This window comes from Ixodes scapularis, unplaced genomic scaffold, assembly GCF_016920785.2.
Source record: "Ixodes scapularis isolate PalLabHiFi unplaced genomic scaffold, ASM1692078v2 PGA_scaffold12__126_contigs__length_90152505, whole genome shotgun sequence".
NCBI lineage: Eukaryota > Metazoa > Arthropoda > Arachnida > Ixodida > Ixodidae > Ixodes > Ixodes scapularis.
Window position 1 is genome coordinate 8,116,001 of NW_024609838.1, and position 22,974 is coordinate 8,138,974.

General features: G+C 46.4%; 2 protein-coding genes across 2 annotated transcripts in view; both read left to right on the forward strand.

Moving 5' to 3' along the window:
• Positions 1–4,379: 4,379 nt before the first annotated feature.
• Positions 4,380–6,085, forward strand: LOC121048138. The gene is made up of 2 exons (XM_040504144.1): positions 4,380–4,655; positions 5,876–6,085. Exons 1-2 carry the CDS (start codon positions 4,380–4,382, stop codon positions 6,083–6,085), a joined length of 486 nt encoding a protein of 161 aa, XP_040360078.1.
• Positions 6,086–9,862: 3,777 nt separating this feature from the next.
• The window catches only part of LOC121048139 (retinal-specific phospholipid-transporting ATPase ABCA4-like), a 31,240-nt gene continuing 18,128 nt past the window's right edge, over positions 9,863–22,974 (forward strand). Inside the window, exons 1-6 of the mRNA XM_040504145.2 lie at positions 9,863–9,872; positions 12,435–12,715; positions 14,329–15,130; positions 15,776–15,964; positions 19,707–19,891; positions 21,945–22,070. Of these exons, the coding sequence (XP_040360079.2) occupies positions 9,863–9,872; positions 12,435–12,715; positions 14,329–15,130; positions 15,776–15,964; positions 19,707–19,891; positions 21,945–22,070 (1,593 nt within the window). The remainder of the gene's footprint in view (positions 9,873–12,434; positions 12,716–14,328; positions 15,131–15,775; positions 15,965–19,706; positions 19,892–21,944; positions 22,071–22,974) is intronic.

Consider the following 22,974-nt stretch of genomic DNA (forward strand, 5'->3'; position numbering starts at 1 on the left):
AGGTCGCTCACTCTCGCGTTCGTGAAATCGAAGAGCAGCTGCTTTCGAACTCCGTGGCTCTGGCTGCTGCTTTCGCTGCGCACCGCCCAGTGCGCCGACCGCGGCTGCTTGCAGCGCTTGCGGATCCATCGGAAGAAATTTCGAAGTTCGAACAAAACGTAACAAAACCTAGAAGAAACGCGAAAAAGATGGCGACGCAGGCAAAATAACTGTGTCTACAGGGTTGAAGAGTAGCCGCTTGCAATTTTGTGACGAGCCGCGAAGAATGCATACCTAAAGGCAAACCCAAATAAACAACTTTTAGTTCGGGTATACTTGGATTAACGTAATCACATTGGTGTTTTTTTACTTGGGGTCAGGGTAGAGGCTACACATTTGGCACGTGACCGAATGCGAATGAGTTCCGCCGAACCCCTTCGGTGGCAAATGACATTTGCAGCGAATGCCATTCGGTCAGGCCGTGTACCAAGCGGCCCGCGCGAGGAAGCGTTCGCTTCGAAGCTTTCACTTCTTATGCACCAAGAAATGAAAAAGGGGAGGAGACTTTAGCTCGCGGGGACGGCAGAACACCGAGCTCTGGTTGAAATGTTTAGTGGGTAGACATAAAGCTAGCTGCCTTTGTGTCCACCCTCGCCGAATGCGTTAGAATGCCACACGCCGGCGTCCGACGTTTAGCCCTCATATTCGAACCCGTTCGATGAGTGCAGCAGAGACAAAGGCAGTTAGGTTTAGGTCTACTTGCTAATGATTCCAACCACAGCTCGGCGTTCTGCCGTCCCTTCGCTCTATCGTCTCATCCTCTCCCTTATTTCTCGGCGCACAGGGCCAACTAGCCCGCTTATTTTAGAGCTACGCGGCTGCGCCGCCATTTGCTTCCAGAGGCCTCACTATAGGCACGGGCCTTGTGCATTGGCGTATTGGATGCTATTTACAAGACAGGCACAATCATCGAGGGACTTTATTTAAAAATCGACGGCAGCGCCGCCAACGCTCGCTGCTTTGTCCGTAAGCGCGAGCTACGGATTGAAGCAGTCGCTACAATAAGGTTCGAAACGTTCCAAAGAGTGTATGCCTTGCTTAGCTTGCACGTGACCTCATCGCACCCTTTCCATTGTCATTCCTGCTTGTTGTTGCCGAAAAAAAGTGCGAATATTTAGACGTTTTGCACACGCATCAGATTATATAGCCGCCATTGCTGACCTTCTGTAGTCTTACCCGGGATACCAAGCCACTGAAGCGGGCTTTGACGAGCTTCCACGAAGGCCAATAGTGGGGAGAAGAACACAGTGGGATCTAAAATTGCCATAACCTGTCCTGCTGTGGTAGTGATGGAGCGAAGTGATCAAAGTGAGAGGAAACAAAGACTGAATACCGGTCATGGTAATGCTCATGCGCAGCTGCTGCAAGGCGTTCATGCTGCGGAAGGGACGCGCGCAGCAGCTAAGTCCTTCAGAATTGAAGCTAATATGATTCAGTGCAAACCACCAACACCCCTTGGTGTATTTGTAAAACGCCAAATGTGACTTTTATCAAAGGTCACCTTCACTGATGGTCACCTTTGCCCAAATTTCGTCGACTGTTTCGTTTGCAGCTAGCGCGTGGGAGGCAGTGGTAATTCTTGCCTTACTTAATATAAAAACAAAGAATTCACACTAAAGAGTATATTAGGTTGTGCATTCATTATTCTATATATAAAAATATCTAAGCTGCATAGTTTCTTTGTTATCTCTGCTTTTGGCGAGAGTTAATCACCCGTGGCTTCTGATCGATCTTAAGCACGTCAGGAGGAGCTGCAGTTTTCAGCACGAAGCCGATGGCCATCGGCACCGAACTCGACTGTTCCACGTCCGGAGATTGAGTTGAAGATCCCGGTACAACCTGGCCTGGCCCTCTTCTTTCCGCTGTTGATTGCATCGCTTTTGCACACCACGCAAGTAGACAAAAACTTAATTAACAAGAATTTATTGAACAGAAAGAAAGATTGAGTGACTAGGTCAAAGACTCACCCGATCTTGAAAATTTGCCCTCTCATGAATGGTTTATAGAAATTCAAGAATATGTGAAAGACGTGCGCACAAAAAAAAAAAAATAAATAAATAAATGCCATCCCATTTGCCAGAGTACACACTTTATGCCTGTTCCGTTTTACGGTGTTGGCCGCTCCGCCATTGTTTGCTATGTTGAAATATTCTGTCAAATTACACGGTACTTTTGAAAGATATAGCTTATGTTTTCTAGGTAGTCTTACACGTCGCTCATGAGCACCTTGCCTGAATGACTGCAAATGTAGTACCCTGTTCATAATGAGAAAAAAGTAAATGAAAACTAATCTAGCGATGAAATCGGTTCCTTTAAACATTGTCAATGTTCCCTTTCTGTTTTATTTATTTACCTTGAGAAGCCGTCCCCGACTATGACGCAAGGGAGAGTCTAAATATAATGTCAAATTTAGTCAAAACAACAGATACAGTAAGAACAAAGAAGGTACAGGCATACAATTGAGACTATAACGAAATTGCAGTTAATATTAAAATTTGAAGTCTAAATTACAATATTTAATAAAGACATTGAGCATTTCTCGTGGCTGAGAGGTAGTCGGGAAAGCTTACGTCGTAAGGAAAGTGTTTGAGCTTTGGAGACCTGCACGATTGCTAGGTGATGTGTGACGCTGGTACATAAAGCACTGTTTTAAAATACATGCATATACCTTAGTGTTCTATTTCAAATGCTCTCTACTGCGTTATGGAGATAATTTTGAAAGAGTGACGATATCGATTATGCATACTTGTGATCTTTCCTAGGTTGTGTACGCTAATTTGTGTATTTCTGGTGAAGCGAATTTGAGCTTACATCTTAAATACCGAAGTAAGCAATTAGTTTTCACAAACTTTTTTTCTTAGTGTGGCTGTTCTTTGTTTTACGTTGCTCGATTGGCGCCATTACCTCGTAGCGTCGGCTGCGTCTTGCCTTAAAGGCCGACGACCAGACTCGAGGTTATGCAAGGCAGAATCTACTTCTCATCCTTGGGGAAGGAGGAAACAGACAACGGAGGGCAGGGTAGAAGAGGGAGAGGAGGAAGTGAGGGAAAAGTGGAAAGTGCGAACTGGTCGTCGGTCTTAAACCTGAAACGAAGTATAAGTTTCTGTAAGCAATACTATGGTAGCATCTGGCGATTCAATGATTGAATAAAATCGCATTTGTTGGAAAGCACGCTTCGGATTTTGGTAAAAAGAACGGAGTGCGTTTTGTGAGTAAGCGACGGAACAGTTGAACAATTTAGATTGGGATCCAGACTGGTCTGGACATGAGCTTGACGCGCGCGAGGTGACTGGAAAGCAGAACTGCTGGTTCCCTATTTTTCAATTTCAGTGAGACGATCTGACTCCTCATAAAAGGCGCAGAACTTTAAATTTGTCTACGCGCGTTTTTTAACGGGTTTTTTGGGTTTTGGCGAATTCCAGTAGCCTCCGTCGGGCTAATTGTACAGGTCGAGGAAGATGCTCGCTAACCGCTAAACTATTGTCTTTAAGTTTACCACCCGTAGCTAATCTTTTGCTTTTTGTGCTTAAAAGGCAAAGTTTTGCTACGACTGGCCTGTTTTTACCTGCTTGAACAACACCAATGCGGTGTGCACTATCAATGTTTTTGGGGATCATCTGTATGTCTTGCTTAGTTGCACACGGATTGACCACGAGGACTCAGATTTCGCCGATGTCTCTTTCGCTTTGTGTTGGATCACAATGACTGCCAAGCTTGACCGGCGTGACCGGCTATCGCTGTCGATGCAGCGTGCTTTTAGAAACGCAAGTTCCGCTTGCCCATTTTTTTGCGTGTTGCACTGTTTTTGGTTTTATTCCGAGTAACCGTTTTCATTTAGTTATATAACATCTATTACAAAGTCTTAAGTATTTGTAATACTTAAGTATTACAACTTAACTTAGTAACTTACTAAGTATTTGTAATACTGTGTTTGAGACTTGTTGTTGTTTTGTCCGTTTTTTTATTTTTCCGTGTCTCCGGTTTACGATGGAAGTTCTTCACCAGCTCGCCTGTGCTTTTACCCTTTCTTTGTAATAGATGTTTTTCTTTTGGAGAGAAAGGCCGTTGTGTCAATGACACTGTCATGTCATTGCCGTCGCTGTTGCTACACCTGATGATGTTGCCGAGTCCCACGACGACGATGAGTTACAGCTACCACTGAGAGAGAGAGAAAAAAAAGAGGTAATAGATCTTTGTATCTTGAAAGAGAGGGCTGCCGTGTGAATGGCACTGTCATGTCATTAACGTAGCTGCCGCTGAAGCTGATGTTGATGATTGCTACGGCAACGACCATGATGGATGTAAAGAGGCCTGTCCATGGCAACGCAGGGCGGTGCTTGATGGAGGAAGCGTTGCACCAGGCGCATCCCGGCCGCCAGTGCAGGTCCGTGTCCTTTGACGACGGCAGTCGCCGGGTCATCGCCACGGACCTGGACCCGGAGGTGGACCCGCGCATGCTTAAGCCTACCACAGGCCGCGTGCCCACGCCACGCCCCTCCAAGACCGAGTGCAACGCCAGGGAGGCCGACGACTCGTGCGACTCGTCCCCGTCCAGGCCGGAGAGCTCCACCTCCCGGGGAAGCGTCTCGTCCGCCGCCTCAGAGTCGGCGCCAAAGGTAAAACTGAAATACTTTAGAGAGCTATAATATGGACAACGCTCAACATTCTTCGACCTATCAACTGACGAGCTCAACAGATGAACGCCAGTCCAGAACGGCGCTTTTCCGTTACCGGCACGCGAGCAGAACCAGGCGGTTAGCGTTCCCTGCACTAAAGCCACCAGTGGCACCGCCTCTATACGGGCAACGGAGAAGGATCTTTTCTGATGAAACTCCTTTTGCCTCACTTTTGTGCAAACCTTATGTTTGCCACAAAGAAACAAAATAGAATCACTTTTCATCGAGGGCAATGTGCGTCCAACATTCCACCGGTTACGCCGCATCTGTCGATAGGGCGGGGTAGTTCTGGGCTGATTGAATAGCGAGTACCACCCAGAGGACGCTCATTGAAAAGTCGCCAGGCGTTCTAGGAAGCTTACCAACTGGCTTTCATCGAACGTTGCCAATGCTTTGGTTATCCGATCAGCTTGGCATGTCGCAATGCGCAAACGCAAATTTCTTCCAAATACTCAGGGCGATGCCCCAAGGTGCTCGTGGTGCCCAAAGCGTTGGTGCCCCTATTCAGTGTTATACTGATCAGTACAGGATTTCTCATTCGTTCTCAATAAAACTCAATCATGGGAACAGAACAAATAAACCCGATGGTTCGGTTCGTAGAGTAATTTCAGCTACATGTAGTCTACTTTTGGAGCGACCGGGCGGCCGCTGAGCTGCCGTAAGCCTCGGGGGCGCTGACGCAGTCTGGCGGTTTTTGCGCAAGTCAGAGGGTGCGCGGTCAGCAGACGCCCGTCTGCTGACCGCGTATACCCTCTGACTTGCCTTAAGTAAAAAAGACAGTTATTGTTTCTATTTTCTACGTCTTTGCTTAGGTAAGTTTCTTCTTTACAAATTTGACGCAATGCTTCCATTACCTTCAGGCACCGCTGTAGTGAATCGTAGTGCTGTACATTACGACGTCGATTAACGGGGTCACTTTAAAGGCTTCACCTAGATTCGGGACCATGTTCTATTCTGGCTTTGTTGCCGGTTCTGGATGTTTTTCTTCAAGGATATTTTTAGACCTCTTATAGATAAGGAATGGATGTCGACAGCGCAATTTTGTTGGTGGCACAGGTCCAAAGCGCCGCTTGTATCAGATAAAGATAGAGGATTCAGATACGTACACAGGCGTCTTTTGGGTTTACCGATGTCTCGAGTTTCCAACGTGAAATCTCCAGGATCCTGGACAGCTGAATCCCGAATTGCTGATGATGCGGCTGACGCTGGGATGCGCTGCCGCGCTTGCTGCCGACCTCTCGGACAAAGAACCGGTTCTCCGTGAGCGCGGTGAGGGTGTCCAGCTTCCGGACAACCCTCGTCTCCCGGAGAAGCAGGAGCCGAAGGTCCTCGAGGAAAACGTGAGCAACGGAAACCTGGTGACCGACTAGCGACCACGGGCACCTGGGACCGCTCATTCGGACGGCACCCGCAGCATCGGCAACTCAGGGGTTCATGGCGTCCCTCGTGGACGGGTCTCGGTCGCTACTGAGATGTCCTGGGCGTCCCTCGTGAACAGGTTTCCGTCGCCGTCAAAGAAACGTTCACGGCGTCCCTCGTGGACAGATCGCGGCTGAGACGCTGGATCAGCTTCTTCCCTGACAACTATTAAATTGTTTTGATCGGCGCTCAATGTCCGGGTCATCGGTCTCGCTGTGGTCCCTGAAGACGATCATGGTGTCCACTGGGCTCGGTTTTGGTACCTTTCCAGGGCGCCGAGCTTTTCACGTGACCTTATGCGCGTCATGAGACCACACTTGTTATACTCCGCTTCTCTAAAGTTCGACTGCGGCCGACGTACACGATCGAATCAATCAGTGTCAAAAGTGCATCGTCACGGCACTCGTGTGCGTCTGCTGTCACCGGTCAAAGCAGGCAAAGAAAAGCGTAGGATCATGGGCAGTGCGTGATTGGTTTAGTCAAGGAGAAAAAACGTATCAAGTCGATTAGTGCCATGACGATGCTTTTTGGGGCTGCTTGATTGGCTCCATCGGTTTGTATAGACCTTTGCAGAGATAGCCAGAGCTCGGCGTCTTTCTGGCGTCACGCGACTCCTGCGCCAGAGGCAGACGACATGCTCACCGAATAGCGTGTGCTGCGGTCGGACTTAATACTGAACCGATATTCTGGAAGAAAATTGCCAGTCGTAATGGCGTTCATGGTACTCCACTTAGTTATAAGTTACATTGTCCCGAGCGAGACAGTGTTCAAAATGTATTAAATCGAAATATAAATATAATAGGCAACCAACCCCCCTGGTGCTCGTTTTTGGAAGCATGCTTCGCGACGTCACGTTACTTGCCCTGCCAGGCAGGCCAGCCTGGGCAGGCGCTTGCCCGGTCTAGGCTAGGTGACGTAAGGTGTCGCCCGTTACAGAAGGCATAGCCGCTAGTCACCCATCCGTTCGGTATTTGGTAGCCTCGGCCCGTTCCATGCTCGTCACGCCTGCTCGTGCCTCGAGCTCGGATCTCGGTTGTGCTATGGCGACGTGCGGCAACAGCAACAGCACCAGCGGCAGCAGCGGCAGCGAAGTACCGACTGATGAGGAGCGCGAGCAAGTGCCAAGGAAGAGGCCTAAAGTTCTGACATACAGTACCGACAGTACACCTGCGCCTGCGACCCGTCCTCGTCGTCGTCGTGGTCGGCGTCGTCGTCGCGGCGCAAGTCTTAACGATTCTCGAGGAGAACTTTTTTGGCATCTCAGAATAATCAAATACCGCGTGCACGCAGCTTTGATCACTGCTCAAGATCCGCGAGCACACGGGTAGCCATAGCTTTGGCTTTGCTACCTGCGAGAAATGCGCGCGGATGCACGTTCAATGTCCATCCCACACAATCAGAATCGTTGCTCCTGGAAGACGATTAAATGAGAGCTCGTTCTGAGCATGCGAATTAGCACCGGCAGTACACCTAAGTGACTTTCGTAGCGTGGTGTTGAGCTGAACTGACAGTGCTTAAAACCGATGGCAATCAGGTCATCGAACGACGTTTTATTGACATATTCTTTCATCGACGAGCGATGTTTCATCGACAAATCGTTTAATCGACAGCTAAAATTAGCTTTATTTTTTTTGTTGTTGTAATGAGCTACATCAGACTGTCGCCGCGAGGCGAAACGGCGCGGTATTCACCGGGAAGATGGAGTGGCGCCACCTGGCGGCTCTTTGTCATGACGCCGTACCTAGTGTCACGTGACCGCTTCTGCGCTTCGTTGGCAGCATTACCCCCCCATTCACACTGGAAGCGGATCCGCGTTCCCGAAGCGGTTGCGAAAGCGGTTGTATAAAGATCCAGTGCAATTGCACGCGCATTTGATGTCATCAAATGCGCGTGCAATTGTACTGAATCCTTATACAACCGCGTTCGCAACCGCTTTGCGAACGCGGATCCGCTTCCAGTGTGAATGAGCCCTAAGGCCGGTTCTCACATGCAGCGAAGCGCTGATGTAGCGCTGCTCACGTGCCGTCAGGTACTTATTGTATGCCATGAGCAACAGTTTTGACGGTGCGATACAAAGCTGGTGAACGCTCCCGTCAGCACGTGCTTAGCACAAGGTCAGCGCTATGCTTGTAGCGCTCCGCTGCATGTGTGAACAGGCCTTTAGAGCCACTAAAAGCATAGCTTATTTAGTTGCACTAGGAAGCAAGTAGGCTGAGGTGTATCGTTCATCATTCGTGTTTGATTGGTTAACTTGAACCAGACTTTGGGGTTGCGTGTGACCTAATTTTTTTTGCAGAAGTTCACGTCAATTCTGCAGTCCGAACTTTCGCTCCATGTGCTCCTAGCAGGTGTCCGCTCCAGTGACTTTAGTGTTGGTTAGGCTGCTCGGCCATTGATCTTATTTTATTATTTTTATTGACGTTTTTGCAACAACGATGACAAATCATACATTTTCACGATGTAGCATTGATGGGTAGCGGAATGGCGTGCGTGATGGGCTGGCATAATGATGGGTGTGGGAAAAGTTTGTGATAGTGACACTAACAGAAAAATAAATAACAAAAAAAAAAAGACAGGTCAAGATGATGAACCTAAAAGAAGCGCTCACTCTTGTATCTTTTGTGAAAGTTGAGAGTCAGCGCTACGTGTTTGTACTTCATAATCTTGAACCTCGTTTTTTAGCACTGTTTATTTTACCGTTAACATGTAGCACAAACTCGGCCAGCTTTCAACAGTTACAGTGATATTTGTTTGATCTGATCACAATTAAGTTAATAATGCGTGATTTAAAATGAGTATGGCGTCAGCAATATTATTGTCATAGCTAAGGATAGCGGCATATGGAAATAAACCACGTAAGACCTTGGCGATACCCGGGTACGAGGAAAATACAGACGGTAAAAGAAAAAAACCGTTCGAGGCCATCATGCGTCAAACATTCTTTGGATGAACGATACTGGAAGAACTTCGCATAGTGGCTCAGAGCTCAGCTATGGAGGGATACGCTATCTAGTAGGGTATGGTTCCTTCATACGCGCTTTGCGTGGGTGGTGACCTCTGGTTTTGGTCTCGCTTTCGAGTCGTTGGAAAACACACACAGGGAGCAGATTGACCTAAACTCAATGTGATGCAAAAACAAAATGGGAAGTGTGTACATTTTTTTTTTGTGTGTAATCATTGTGCCTTGATATTGGGCGGCCTTAATAGCGTACTTGTTTGGATGAAAAAATATTGTTTCAAAAAGCTTATTTTATTTGTTTTCTCGACGCTTACTCATAGTAAGGATTGGCCTAGGATCTGAATGGTTAGACCGTATGCTATATGTAAGCGTGGATGGTGTACCATTTTTCTCGTGACGTTTATTTTTTTTTATTTTTTCTAGAGCGCACAAAGGAATGATTTATGGCACAACGGTGATGGTCGGTAGTGATAAGAGTCCCGACCCGTTTGTTGCATCAAGGAAATTCAGTTTTTTTTTTTTACATCCTTCATTTTCGTGACTCAAAATCGAAGAGGAGCTGAGTGTTACGAGCCCAGTTGGCTGGCTTTGACTAGTGCCACTAAATAAGCTACGCAGCTCATTTAGTGGCTCTAACTTTGACCAGGCACTGCATGCCTTGAGTCCTCTGGCAACCCTGCTGCCACTTCTCGTGCCCCTCTCGTGCTGGATCTCGTGGGCACCCGGATTCATTCTCGGAACACACGAGCGAAGGAACAGCATCTGCGGGATGGAGCCGGGTGAGCCGATTCCCTGAAGCCAATTTGTCGGGCTCGTTTTGCCTTCGTTAACGCGTATATCGCGCTATGATGGCGGACTCGGAGAAGAGCGTCGAGAAATCGCCGGCCTGCTTGATAGAACGGTTGACCTTGCGGCGAATCCTACCACCCTGTAACAACGTTACCCGCAGATTCGATTTAGTTCGCCAACAGCTTACTGAGGTTTGCTCTGGCTCGTACTAGTGCCCCTAGATAAGCCACGCTTAGAGTAGCGGCACTTCATTTTCCAATTTTATCTCGGGCACCGCCATATCTTATGGTTAGTACAGTGCGGGTGCAATCCAAGTCTTTTCCGAAAATCGCCGATTCGAAGTGTCTGAGCGGAGAACGCGGGTGCACGAGCATGAGCAGGAGCCTCTCGCTTGAAAGCCGATCATGGTCCCTCTTAAATCCACAAAACGCGAAAAATATTTTTCTTGGTCAGAGCTTTTGGATATGTAATTAAAAAAAAAAAAAGATTACAGGAAGATACATCGGTGGATTCTCAGAGAATATTTTAGCGTGACCATTGGACACGCCACACACGTCCCCGTTTAGGAAACTCTAACGCGAACCCCTTCCCGTTTTCCTTTTGGCTTTCTCTTTTGCTTCCTCTATTTTTTGCTGCCCCTTTTTAACCTCGTTTTGGCTCAGTGTTGACGTCTCTCAAAAAAGATGTGTGTGACGTTCCCCAAAGGTCATGCTAACTCATTCCTTAAAAATTTACCAATGGATCTTCCTGTAATTTCTTTACTCATTTTCTGTACTTTATCTATCGGAGTACGTTGGCGCCCTTAGATACGGTCATTCATATCACTCATGGAAGGAGCCACATCCATACAACTCGTAAAAGGAACCGCATTCATATCACTCATGGAGTGAACCGCGTCTATCGTTTTAGCTACACACACACACAGACCACAGCCCACGCCCCGCTACTACGGAAACCCAGAGCGAAGAACAACCGCCGACGGCAGAGCGACAACTGAGCACGCCCGCATTCCACCCCGCCGCGGCGCAACACCTCCTACATAACAAAGGCGTAGTGGTGAATGGTATGGCGTCATTAGAAAAGGCCAACGCTGGGCATAGATTAGACACGACAATTGCGGCAACGTTCGGCTCAAATTTGACTCAAAGCTGAGCGCTGAAGCAGCACTCATTTCAATCTGTCTCCAGGGCTGGCCTTCTCTGATGACGCCATCTCATTTAGCATTACGCCCGGCTTTTCTATAGGAGGTATTATGCGGCGTCTCTTCTTCTCTGGCTCCGCGCCAGCAGTGCGGGTGACTTCCCGAAAACAAACGAGCTCGTTCCGACGAAAACCCGGCGGTGTCTGTCAGTCTGTCAGCGCCAGGGAGAGAGGCAGAGGTTGACTTGTGCTGACGTCAGCGCTTCGTACCAATGAGAGCGTCGCACGCGTCACCCTCTCCCCCTCTTTTTACCTCTCCCCAACACTGAGAGATGAAAGACATCACCGGTTTTCGTCTACACGAGCGTTTTCTAATGCGAAAAAATTGAAAATATTGGTTGGGGGTTACTTAATATAGAAACAATAAAGCGCGGCGGACAAGAAAAACACAAGACAACCACGTTCTTTCACGTAAAAGAACGTCGTTGTTCTATGCTTGTCCTCCAGATTTTATTCTTTCGATCTTAATTATTCATTTCCAACACGCTCGCTTTTAGCAATCCAATAGATTGGCGGTTGTTATTTTTGCAAAATGCGACCATCTGATGTTTAAGAGGCGCTGATGAAAGCCAACACCTTCTAAATAACAAGGCCCTAGTGTTGATCGAAATGTCGTCATCAGCGAAGGCCAACGCGTGCCACAGATTGGGAACGACGATTGCGTCAAAGTTCGGCTCAAAATTGACTCGAAAGCCGAGCGCTGAAGCAACACTCGTTTCCAATCTGTGTCCAGCGCTGGCCTTCGGTGGTGACGCAAAAATGTCGGCACTACGGCCTTGTCTTCTAGGCGGTGTTGTGAGAGCGCAAACATAATGTGGTCGTGAGCCGAGCAGGATCTGCAAAGTTGCCAGACACGCCAACAAGGTACCGCCAATCGGGAAGAGATCCCCCACCAAGACGGGGGACTGTTTGTGCAGTCCGAGCACAGGGTTTCTGATTCCTCTTGGACGTCTACGTCAGCGCGTCTCCACGCAAATGCGTGACGTTGTGGCCACGTGACACGCACAACGGAGAGCAAAGGGATGGATTTCTCTTCCGTGTGTCTGGTAACTTGGGTGATATTATTTTTGTTTGGTAGCGGACTGTTTTAGTACTTCTGGAGGACGTAAACGCCTTTCCGGCATGGTTAGATAACGCATAAAATAATTAGCAACAACAATATTAGGCCCCAAGATGGCTGGAGTGGCTCTCGTTACTCTGACATGTAGCTTATTAAGTCCCTCTTGCTTGTACTTGAAGCAATCGATGTCCCCACACATTGTTGTCACCCCATTGTCTTTCTCTCATCCTTTAGCACGCCTAGGAGCGCAATCCTAATTTTGTTGCTCGTCACCCACGTGGTTTGCGCGCAGTGAACGTCCCCCAGGCCGCGGAGAAGAACGACGTGCGTCCGTGCGCTGCCAGCCTGTGGCAGCTACACATCATCCTCTGGAAGAACGTGTACGTGAAGCGACTCAGGCGGCACTACGTGACGACCATCCTGGAGGTGGCCCTGGTCGTGGCCCTCTTGCTGGGCATCCAGGAGTACGCCGTGACCAGGGAGACGATGAAGGTCCGATTGGACACGCACTTCCCGGCCAGCGCGCCCACCAAGTACTGGAACGCCATGCCGGACGTCGTGGCCATCGACAAGGTGCGCCTTAGCCTTGCACAAGCACACTGAGATCTTGTCTCGCGCAAGAAGGGTGAAGAATAAAGGTCAGGATTATCTAAATCGGGATTTAAAACATTATATCATGATTTAAGTAGCACCGATATGGCTATGATAATTAAAATTAGGCACTCCCCCAACTCTCCAAAACAACAACAACAGCAACAACAACAAAAACATTGGTATAAATATTTTTTACTTGCCGTTTTAATGCGATAGCATTCTTCACCTATACTTCAGCCCGTTTTCGCGATACGCTCTCTGGCCGCGAATGCGCCTCCGGAAACGCAGGGCGCCTGCATACGCACGACGTCGTTCTAAAGGTCATCCTCGAGGTCGTTCGAGAGGTCCTCCTTGAGATCGCCCTAGGGGTCGTCCTAGAGGTTGTTCGAGACGTTGTCTTGACGTCGCCCTTGATGTCGTCTTAAAGGTCGTCCTTGAAATCACCCTGGAGGTCGTCCTAGAAGTCGTTCTAGACGTCTTTTTGGATGTCATTCTAGGTAGCAGATGAACTCGCGCCGCGCATACACGGAGTGGCAGTACGCACACATTCACTATTGCGCCCAAGCTACGAAGCAATTATCGGCTTGAATTGAGGTAGTTGGTACATGGTCAATGATGGTGGTGAAACAGCTTGAGTATTAAACGATTACACAGACCAAAGATTAAACGAATCCGCAGGTACGAAGCAACAACTATATTTTGAAGTGGCGAGCTGCAGTCACGCTGGCGTCACTGATTGCGTCGAAACCGTTCATAAAAGAAATTGCTTACTCAAAATTTGCGTCGTCGTATTCACAGTGAGCTGCGTCGTGAGTCTCATGAGGAATACACAGACAACCAGAAATAGCGGTTTCTGCAGGCAATTTTTTTTATCAGTGTTTGTTTCCCATGGGCGTATTGTTTTATTTTATGCAAATATGATCAATCAGGAAAGATTTATATAAGGCAGCCATTAAAAAAGAGTATTTCCAGTGCCAAAAACGTCCATCTTTTCCAGCTGAAGCGATTTAAATCATGTAAGTTCGATATAAATAAAAACAAACTCTGATTAAGATCAAATCATTTTGGTTTAAATCAAATGAAATTGACTTATTTTACTTTTTTCACTGAAATCATATGATTCTTTTTTTCACTTTTCGCGCAAGACTGGAGAAGGGGTTCCTTGATCAGGATCTTACTAAGCTCGTCTTTCAAGGACGGGTTAAAGAGGTCCCTCGTCCCCTAAGTGGCAGCGATAAAACTGTGCCAATGACTTGATCTATTTTTACATAAGTATATTGTATTTTGTAATTTGTTAAGTCGAAAAATAGGTTGAAATCAAAATTGGATATATTTTGCAACTCTGCGCGTCTGGTATCTTGATCGGTGGCGTGGCGTCGACAGTTGCGCAGACAGTCGCATGAAAGCTGTTTGTTTTCGTTTCTCTTGCGACAGTATGTTGAATCAGAACCGTATAAAAAGGCGAAGGACACACACATACTGTTTGATATTTTCACTCTTCTTGCTTTGCAATTAACTATTCGCCGGTCTTATCAGATAACTCAGAAATCTCAGTGGCTGCCATGAGGAATAATAAAAATAAAACACCGCAGGTCTTGTACCACCCGAAGTCCCAGTACCTGTCCAAGCTGGTGCGAGAGTCGTTCAGCGACCTCGGCGTGCTCGACGTCTCCGCCGTCGACAGTCTCAAAAACCTGAACGACGCCATCAATAAGCTGAATGACACTCCCACCGTAGTCATTGGCCTGCACTTCAAAAACGTCCGCTCGAACACAACCGGAATTCCTAGCAGTCTGGACTGCGTGGTGGTGGCCGGCCGTCTTCCCCTGGACACCCACGTGGACTTTGGGGAGAAGCTCCTGTCCCAACCGCCTGGTCCGGTGAACGAAGCTCATTTTGTCGAGATGAACACCATCATGCCCATCATCGGGACTCTTCAGCAGCGGCACCTCGAGTACTTGGCGCTTGGACACAACCTGTCCATGGAGGCTGTGCCGCCCGTGAAGCTGCAACGGTTCCCCTACCCTTCGTACATCGAGGAGAGGGACATCAGCAACTACGCGCTCGTGCTGAGCCGCTTCTGCATCGGCATGCTGGTGCCTTTCGCCGTGTTTGCGGCCCGCCTGACAGACGAGAAGACGTCTGGGATGAGGGAGATGCTGCGCATCGTGGGGCTGAGCGACTGGGTGTACTGGGCCAGCCACTACCTGAGCGCCTTCTTCATGCACCTCATCACGGTCACGCTGATGCTGCTCTTTCTGTGCATCAAGCACAACGACAAAGGACGCTCGTTTATCCAGAGCAGCGACCCGTTCCTGGTCTTCGCAATACTCATGTGCTTCTGCAGCTCGTGCCTCCTGCATGCTGCTCTTCTGTCGCTCTTCTTCGCCAACCGTGAGTCTTCGACGCCAGTTGGTTTTCCTCATCACAAGGAGAGCTACATCGAATGTCAACTGACTTTTGAACCCTTGTCAACGCTAGCATAGCTTGCGCAGTGGTCTGAAGCTTTCAAAGCTACTTGCTCAAGCGCCTGCGAATGCAAGAGGACGTCGCTAGCACGTTCTCTAGCAGCAGTGCGAGGCTGCAGCATTTGGAGGCTAGACTAGCATTGACAATGTAGCATTTTGTTGTCCATATTTGTCATCTCATGTTGGGTGCATTCGCCTTTATTTCTGTCTATCAAAATTTGCCTTTTTTTCTCTTTGATGTTTTAGCCATCTAGAGATGTATTGTTCTTATAGATTTTTAGCGATTTTAGAGCTCTTTCATGTGTATTTCTCTCAGTCGTTACGTGACTTTTAGATTTTTTTTAAAGGTAAGACGCACACTTTAACGAATTCTGTATCTAACTTCTCCGCAAATCTAAGCGGATAATTTTTCCAATACCTGCAGCTAAATTCACGTCGAACTAAGAAAAAACAACGTTGGTTTTGGGGGTTATTATAAAATATTATGACCATATATAAATTATGCCGCCTCACCTTGAATTGAAAGTGTGTCAGCATAGTTACACGGAGGAATACGACTGACATTTTTCAGCTGCGTCCGCTGTGGCTGGCGCCATGCTGTACTGGACCTTTAGCAGTGCGATGCCCTTCCTGATACTAGACCAGGGCACCGGTCACGGCTACCACTTCATCTCCCGAAAGCACAAGCTCGTCACCTCCATCTTTCCAGGCATGAACCTGCACTGGAGCTTCCGCGTCCTCAACCGTTTCGAGAAGTTCGGTGCGTGCTCTTCCCCAATAGCATGGGTCGTGTGTGCAACTTAAAGGGACATAGACAAGGTAGGGTATATAAACGCGCCAAGGTTTTTTTTTTTTTTTTTTTTTTTTTTTTTTCATGAAATGCGAGAGTTTAACTACCCAGAACATAATTTGCGTATCGAAATTTGTCTTCTTTCCGCCCAAAAGCCGTCGACCGAGAACCGGCCAGTTTGAGTCGCGCTCGCTCTCTTCTCTGTGGTCACGTGCCGTTTTCTAAGGTTTAGGCACAACCCCCAAAGATAATCAGCCGTGGGTCATCGAAGGCACACTCTCAATATTAAACGTAGAAACAAGATATAGTACCTATTTTTTGTGTCTTCTAAAAAAATGAAAGACGTTTACAATTCGTAATGCCAAATTAGAGCGCCGTTTTCAAGGAGGAGGAGGGAAGGGTACGGAGGGAAAGGTCACGTGTGACGTCCCGAGTGTAAAATGTTTCCCCAAAGTTTGGCGGGAAATTTTTCCGCTAAATTTAGCGGGAAATGTTTTCCGCTTAATTTCGCGGGGAAATTTTACCCTTGTGACGTCACGTGTGACGTCATTATGGGAAACGTCTCATAATGCAACGCGCAGTTACGCCGACGGTTACGGCGACGCCGCTCAAGCCGGAAATGTACGCCTAAGTTGTAAAACTTTTGTTTGGGCTAGTTGGTTGTCTGCCAGCCCTGTTGTATGTGTGCCTTCTTTGTTGTCCTTGTCAAGTTTGCGCTATTTTAATCATGTCTAGTACGCCTAAGACCTGCGCTCTAAAAGCCGCAAATGCGTTAATTGAAGAAAGGAAGTTGCACAGCCACGTGACTTCCGGCAACACTCTCCTCCTCTATATTTCCTCTTCGTCCACAGTACAGTTTCGGTTTTAAGCTGTTGCGTTTTTTTTCTTAATAATATACGTAGAGCTTTAGCAAAATATTGATTGGGTAATCTTCTGACACCATATTGAACCGTCTAACAAAAAAAAAATACATTTTGGGATGTGTTAGTAGTCTCTTAAAGAGTACGTTGACCAGCGGTTCACAATGACTGCAATGTTAAATAAAATGCAAGATCAGGAAATTATATTTCAGACAAAACAAATAAAATAAAATAACCATTAAAAAGCAAGGGGAATTTCTGCTCCGCAGTTTACGCGAGGCATAAATTTCTAATTATCTCTTTGCATCTTCCGCACATTTTGCACTGATTAAGATACTACTAGGATCTAGCACCATTCTATTGCCGGCACCCGTATTTTTGGTAGCGCTTTGTTATGAATTGATAGCCAAATAATTTTTCTTTAGCTTCTCACTTATCTAACATTTGCATTCTATAGACTTTCAAAAGGAATACGAAGCACCGTTTTGCAGCAGTAGTGTCATATTAATTACGCTACATTTGAAAGGGGTTCTGTATTTCAAGAAAAACACTTAACTCGTCTTTATTTGACCCCCAGGATCACGAATCCTAAGATTATTTTGAATTTTGTCCACGGAGGCTGCAGAAAAACATTTTTCAAAAAACCGCTGAAGACCCTACTTCTCGGGGAGTGACGTCAAATCCAGCTTTCGAAGTCTCCGTTCTCGCGCACCCTCAGCACCTATCAAAGCTGTAAACAAACACTCTTGCTCTTAAAAAAAAAAAAAAAAAAAAAAAAAAAAAAAGGTCACAAAAACACTACGATTGGTGTCAGCGCGGGGGAATATACCTGACAAACTTTACAATAGATTTATTGGTAAATTACCCAAACATCGAGGAGAATGCAGGGATGGTGTTCCACACACTTCACGTGTTGGCCTCTGCAGTCGTAACTTTTCTGAAGCAAATGCCTAAAACAAATGACATCTTGCACGCGCGTTCGTCAACGCTTTACTTTGGTTATTTCCTTCGAATTTTTTATACGGTGAAGGCGTGCGTGTGTGGCGCGTGGAACACCAATCTTTGCATTCTCCTTGATGCTTGGGTAATTTAGCAATAGTGTATTGCGCGCGCTGCCCATACGAGCGACAAGCGCTTGGCGTCGGAAAGGTATAAAGTTGGACGGCACGACCTGTGCAGAGAGTTTTGGTGTTTTATCGCGTTTAGTTACATCTTCGGGGAACACGAACGGGATATTCAGACTAACGGGAAAAAAATACTCTAGAATTCATCTCTAACTCGTTTTTCGCAAGAACCTCTTCAGCTTCTCTTTAAGAGGAACACGCGCGGCCGCTTGAAAAATGCTGAGTTCATTCGGGTCCTCTTTATGACGTTCTCCACTACTGCCGCTGTCAGCAACAAACGTAGGGCGTGGTTCAGAGGTAGCCGTAATGACACTAATGTAATAAAATTATAGTTATTAAAATACTTTTTGCAGTCATGCGCAATGTTATTAATTACTTTTATAGGCTGGTAATTTAGTAGTTTCGCTAATTACAAGCATTTAAAAAAAACTCATTATTTTTGAAATAACTCTCGTCCAAAATAAAGCATACCGCATTTGCGAAGTTTAAGGGGAAAGAAAAAACTTGTTTTACATAAAAAAAAATTGTTAATGAGAGAGAAAGAGAGAGAAAGAAAGAGAGAGACCAGACTATCTGATGAGGTTAAAAGAAGCTCATTTGTGTGGAAAGCCCCGTAAGAGGCTTTCCACACAGAACTCTTTCTGGAAAGCCGTAAAAGGCTTTCCACGCAGAACTTTCCAACACACACCCGTGTGATGGAAATAAAATATTATTATTATTATTATTATTATTAAAGGAACTCGAAGACGGGCTCGAAAGGCGAAGCAGATGGAGAAAATCTTTGGGGGGAGGTGCATCGCTGGAAGGATATGGCTCACAGAACTTTAGGCAAGTCGGTCCAGCCTATGTTGCAACAAGAAAACGCGCAGTTAACGCCATCTGTTCGTTTGGAAGGTAGACAATTTCGGAAGCTTGTTCCACCCCTTTCCTTCCCTGATCGTATCTCTGCGCAGCGAACATCTGACGTCCTCCTGGGACTGTGCGGGATATTTTGGGCTTTTCTGGTGTATTGACGATTTGGAACAATACTACTCTTGTTCGTGGAATATCCTTGACTGGTGCTCCTGGAAGAAAAGGATTAGTTTTGTCTTCTGACTCCTTGCGAGCCAGAACGGAAAGTTTTTCACATGGACGACTTATTGTGAAAAGGAGCTGTCATGGACCAACAAGTTACTGACAGGTACTACGACTTGTTCAAAATAAGGAAGGCGGAATTAGATCACCCTTTAACTAAGGACCTTCACCGTTGCATTTACAGCGAAACCGCTGATTAGTAACTTCCAAGAACCTATTAATTATGTTTAACACTTCCGTCGTATGCGCCAGCGAAGCGACTATTCAGTTTGGCTCATATCGAGGCGCGCATGGCTGCTGCCGCGCCAACAAGAAAATCTTAGTTTGCTATATAGGGTGTTTGAAATGCCGAGGCTCCATCTAAAATAGGCCGTAAAAATCGACGCCTGCATATAGAAATCTCAACTTTTCGTCGAAACCGTATTTCACAAGTGGACTTTACTTTGTAAAATAACGAGGCGTAGCTCCCTTTCCGCTAAAAATAGGCCCCCAAAACTTGTCAGGGTCAACGGCAGACGGCGACGCAGATGACCGAGTTGAGTGGGGGGGGAGGGAGGGGGCATTCTGATTTTCAATTCTGATCTTCGGCTTTCGGTGACCTTTGACGCTCGGCCGGGGGCCCATTCTGATTTTCTCTTTTCCCATATTGTGCAGTGGACACAGGTGCCACCTGGAGCAACTTCTTCGACCACTCGGCGACGCCGGACAACGTCACGGTGGCCGAAATTGTGGTCGTGGGCCTCGTGTTCGACTGCTTCATTGCCCTGCTTGTCTGGTACCTGGACAACGTCCTTCCGATCGGACCTGGAATCGCCAAGCTTTTCTATTTTCCATTTACGGTAGGCTCTGCTTGTCTTTCAGTAAACGCATCCTCACCAAGGTCACGAGGGCGCGCGCTCCCGTGCTCAGGGTGTTCTTTTTCGGGGAATTCTCGAGTCCCGTAACTCCGGAACACTCGCGAGAGTTTCGAACTTGGGAATTATTATCGGGAGCCCAAATACAGTAATTCATTTATCGGTTTTACTATAAATTTGGGCAATTTCCAAATGCTGGACAGATAGTTTACGCTGACTAAATGATATTTTGGAGCGTTACGCAAGTTTGCAAGAAATCACTCTTGCAAACATGACCAACATTATTTCGAAATTAATATCAGACTTACCATCAAATTCGGCTCTGATCCTTATTTAATATAATCTGAACAGCTAAGAATTACTAGTGAAATATACAGTGTACTGTCTCACATCTTCTAAAAATCTCCCAATTATGTTCTAATACCGGCTAATTAGAAAACGGCTATGGTTGTTCCGGTTTCTAAAGATTGTTTAAAGGATGATCCTTCTAATTACAATCTAGTGTCCTCTGCGTTCGTGTCATGCAAAATGATGGAACATGTTATCGATTCTAGTGCATTATTTTTGTCTCAACAATTTACTTTTCACTAACCAGCACGGTTTCCGGCGGTCCCTCTCCTGTGAATCTCAGTTGTTTAAATTTGTCTACAGATATCCACCAAAAGCAACTTCTTGAAAACGCGACTCGCGTTACCTTTAACAATATTAAAACAACTTTCGACAAAGACCCGCATAGTCGTTTGAATCAAGGATTTAACTCCATCCAAAGAGAAGCATCGATTATAAACTGGATAACTAATTTCCTCTCAGATCGAATTTATAATATTACAATAGATACTATTTGCTCTTTACAAAAAAGTGTGTTAAATTAGCAGTGCCGGAGGGAACTGTGCTGGGCTCTCTGCTATATTTAATATACATAAACAACCTCCAAAACCTTAGGTTATACGGAGATGACTGTGGGATTCAGTGATTTATAGAACATAACAAATTTGTCCGCCTGTACCCTTTTTCAAGCTGATCTGCTTCATGTTGAATCATGGTGTCGAGATTGACAAACGTAAATGAACGTTAACAAAAACTAATTTTCTTAACTTCACCACCAAGGAGAGTACTACCCAGTTTTATTATTCTCTTCCTAGCGTACCAAGTGAAGCTGTAGACTCATAAAAATATCTCTGCATTTATTTTCCTATTAACTTATCGTGGGAACCTCGTATCAGTCACACCTCCGCAAAAGCTAACCGAAGTTTAGGATTTTGAAAATGTCATATTGATCAGGCTGCGTCCCGAACTAAACTTATCGCATATAATACTTTCGTCCGTCCCCAGCTCGACTACGCCTCACTTGTCTGGAACCCCCATCAGTTATACCTAGAAGAAGAGCTGGAAGCCATTCAAAACCGGGCCACTCGTTTCGTCCCTCGTAATTACACGTTTACTACCAGTATAACTGCATTGAAATCTGAACTAAGCCTCCCGCTTTTAAAACACCAAGAAACATATCATACCCACGCAAAATGTATTACCACTTTCCTTCAAAAAAAGATCCACACTGTCTGTCGGCTTTCTATCGCACAAATTATCCACTAAATATTCAACTAGTTACACCTAGAACTAACCAATTCAAGTTCTTACCATTACAATTTGCTATCTCTGATTGGAATAATCTAACTGAGCACATTGTTCGCGTCCCAGAAGTTGATAGTTTCCGATCAGTCATTGCCGATCTTTACGCCATGTAACATCATGTTTGTTTAGGTGAGAAAAGTGCTAGTGTTAATTTTTATTGTCCCATTTATAGTTCAATCTTTTACCATTTAAGGCCATTTAAGGGCCAATGGCTATTTAAGGGTCAAATACATGATATAAGATGAAAATACCCGTATATTCTGGCAGTGTATGGCGTCAGCCTACTCTTTTTACGAAGTTTAATGTTTCGGGCAATGACTTGATTTAGACGATTCACTTTAGGAGGGATTAAATCTCCCGGTCGTCACGGGTTTGGCACTAATATTAAGTTATGTTTGCACTTTAGGCGAGCTACTGGGTCCCGCGGATTGAGTTCGTGACGGCTCCGGAAAAAACGGCCCAAGAGAAAGATAACTTCGAGGCTGAACCCAATGACCAGGTGGTCGCCATTGAAATTGTGCAGGCCTGCAAGGTGGGTCCCTGATTCTTGCAAGGAAACAAATTACCAGCGACCTCAAAGCCGGGGTTACACTGCTTACACAGCATACACAAGACAGTCTGGCAAACATCACCCACTGCGATGTCCTTGGTTGGAATTTGAAGCACGGATCTCGTGGCGACTTGCATCCGAATCTGTTTTGCAGGCTGTCTTCGGTACGATGCTGAAGCAGTATGACCCTGGCTTTATCTTCAAAGTTCTATAATGCACAGAATAAAGTATTTAAATACATATTCTTCATTATTTCCGCCGCTCAATTTAGCGGAGAAACTGAAGTGACGTGACATTATAGTTTCACCTGGCACCGCGACATGGCCAGTGTTGCTAGATTAGTTCAGCTGTGGAAATCCCGCGAAACGTGCTCTCCCACCCCCTTACCCTCTTCTTCTTTCTTCCTCCCGTTGACAATTGAAGCGCCATCTAGATTTTCGTTTCAGAGGTGTGTGTTTCATAAGGGTGCAGCCCGAAGCAACCCATTCCCGTTTGAAGGGCGAAATAGAAAAAAAGATGAAACGAGAAGGGGCAAACGGGAAGGTCGAAATGGGAACGGGTCGAAACGGGAACCACCCTTCCATACGGTATGGTGAAACACCGTTTAAATTCTGTACTACGAAACCATATTGATTCCATAGTTATACACTGCAGTTACCATAGCAGCCATACCGAAAACGGTTTCGCGTCAAACGACGGGAGGCGGGCCGTGGAGGGAAACGGGCGTACTGCTCGTGGAAGAAGTGTCTAGGGGCAGTTCTTTAACTGAGCTAATCTAATAACGTTGGATTTGGTACTGTGACGTCAGAGTGACATGTGGCCTGACGTCACGTGCCGTCAGGTCACGTGATATCAATTGGAGGAAACATTGCGGGAAAATGCACGG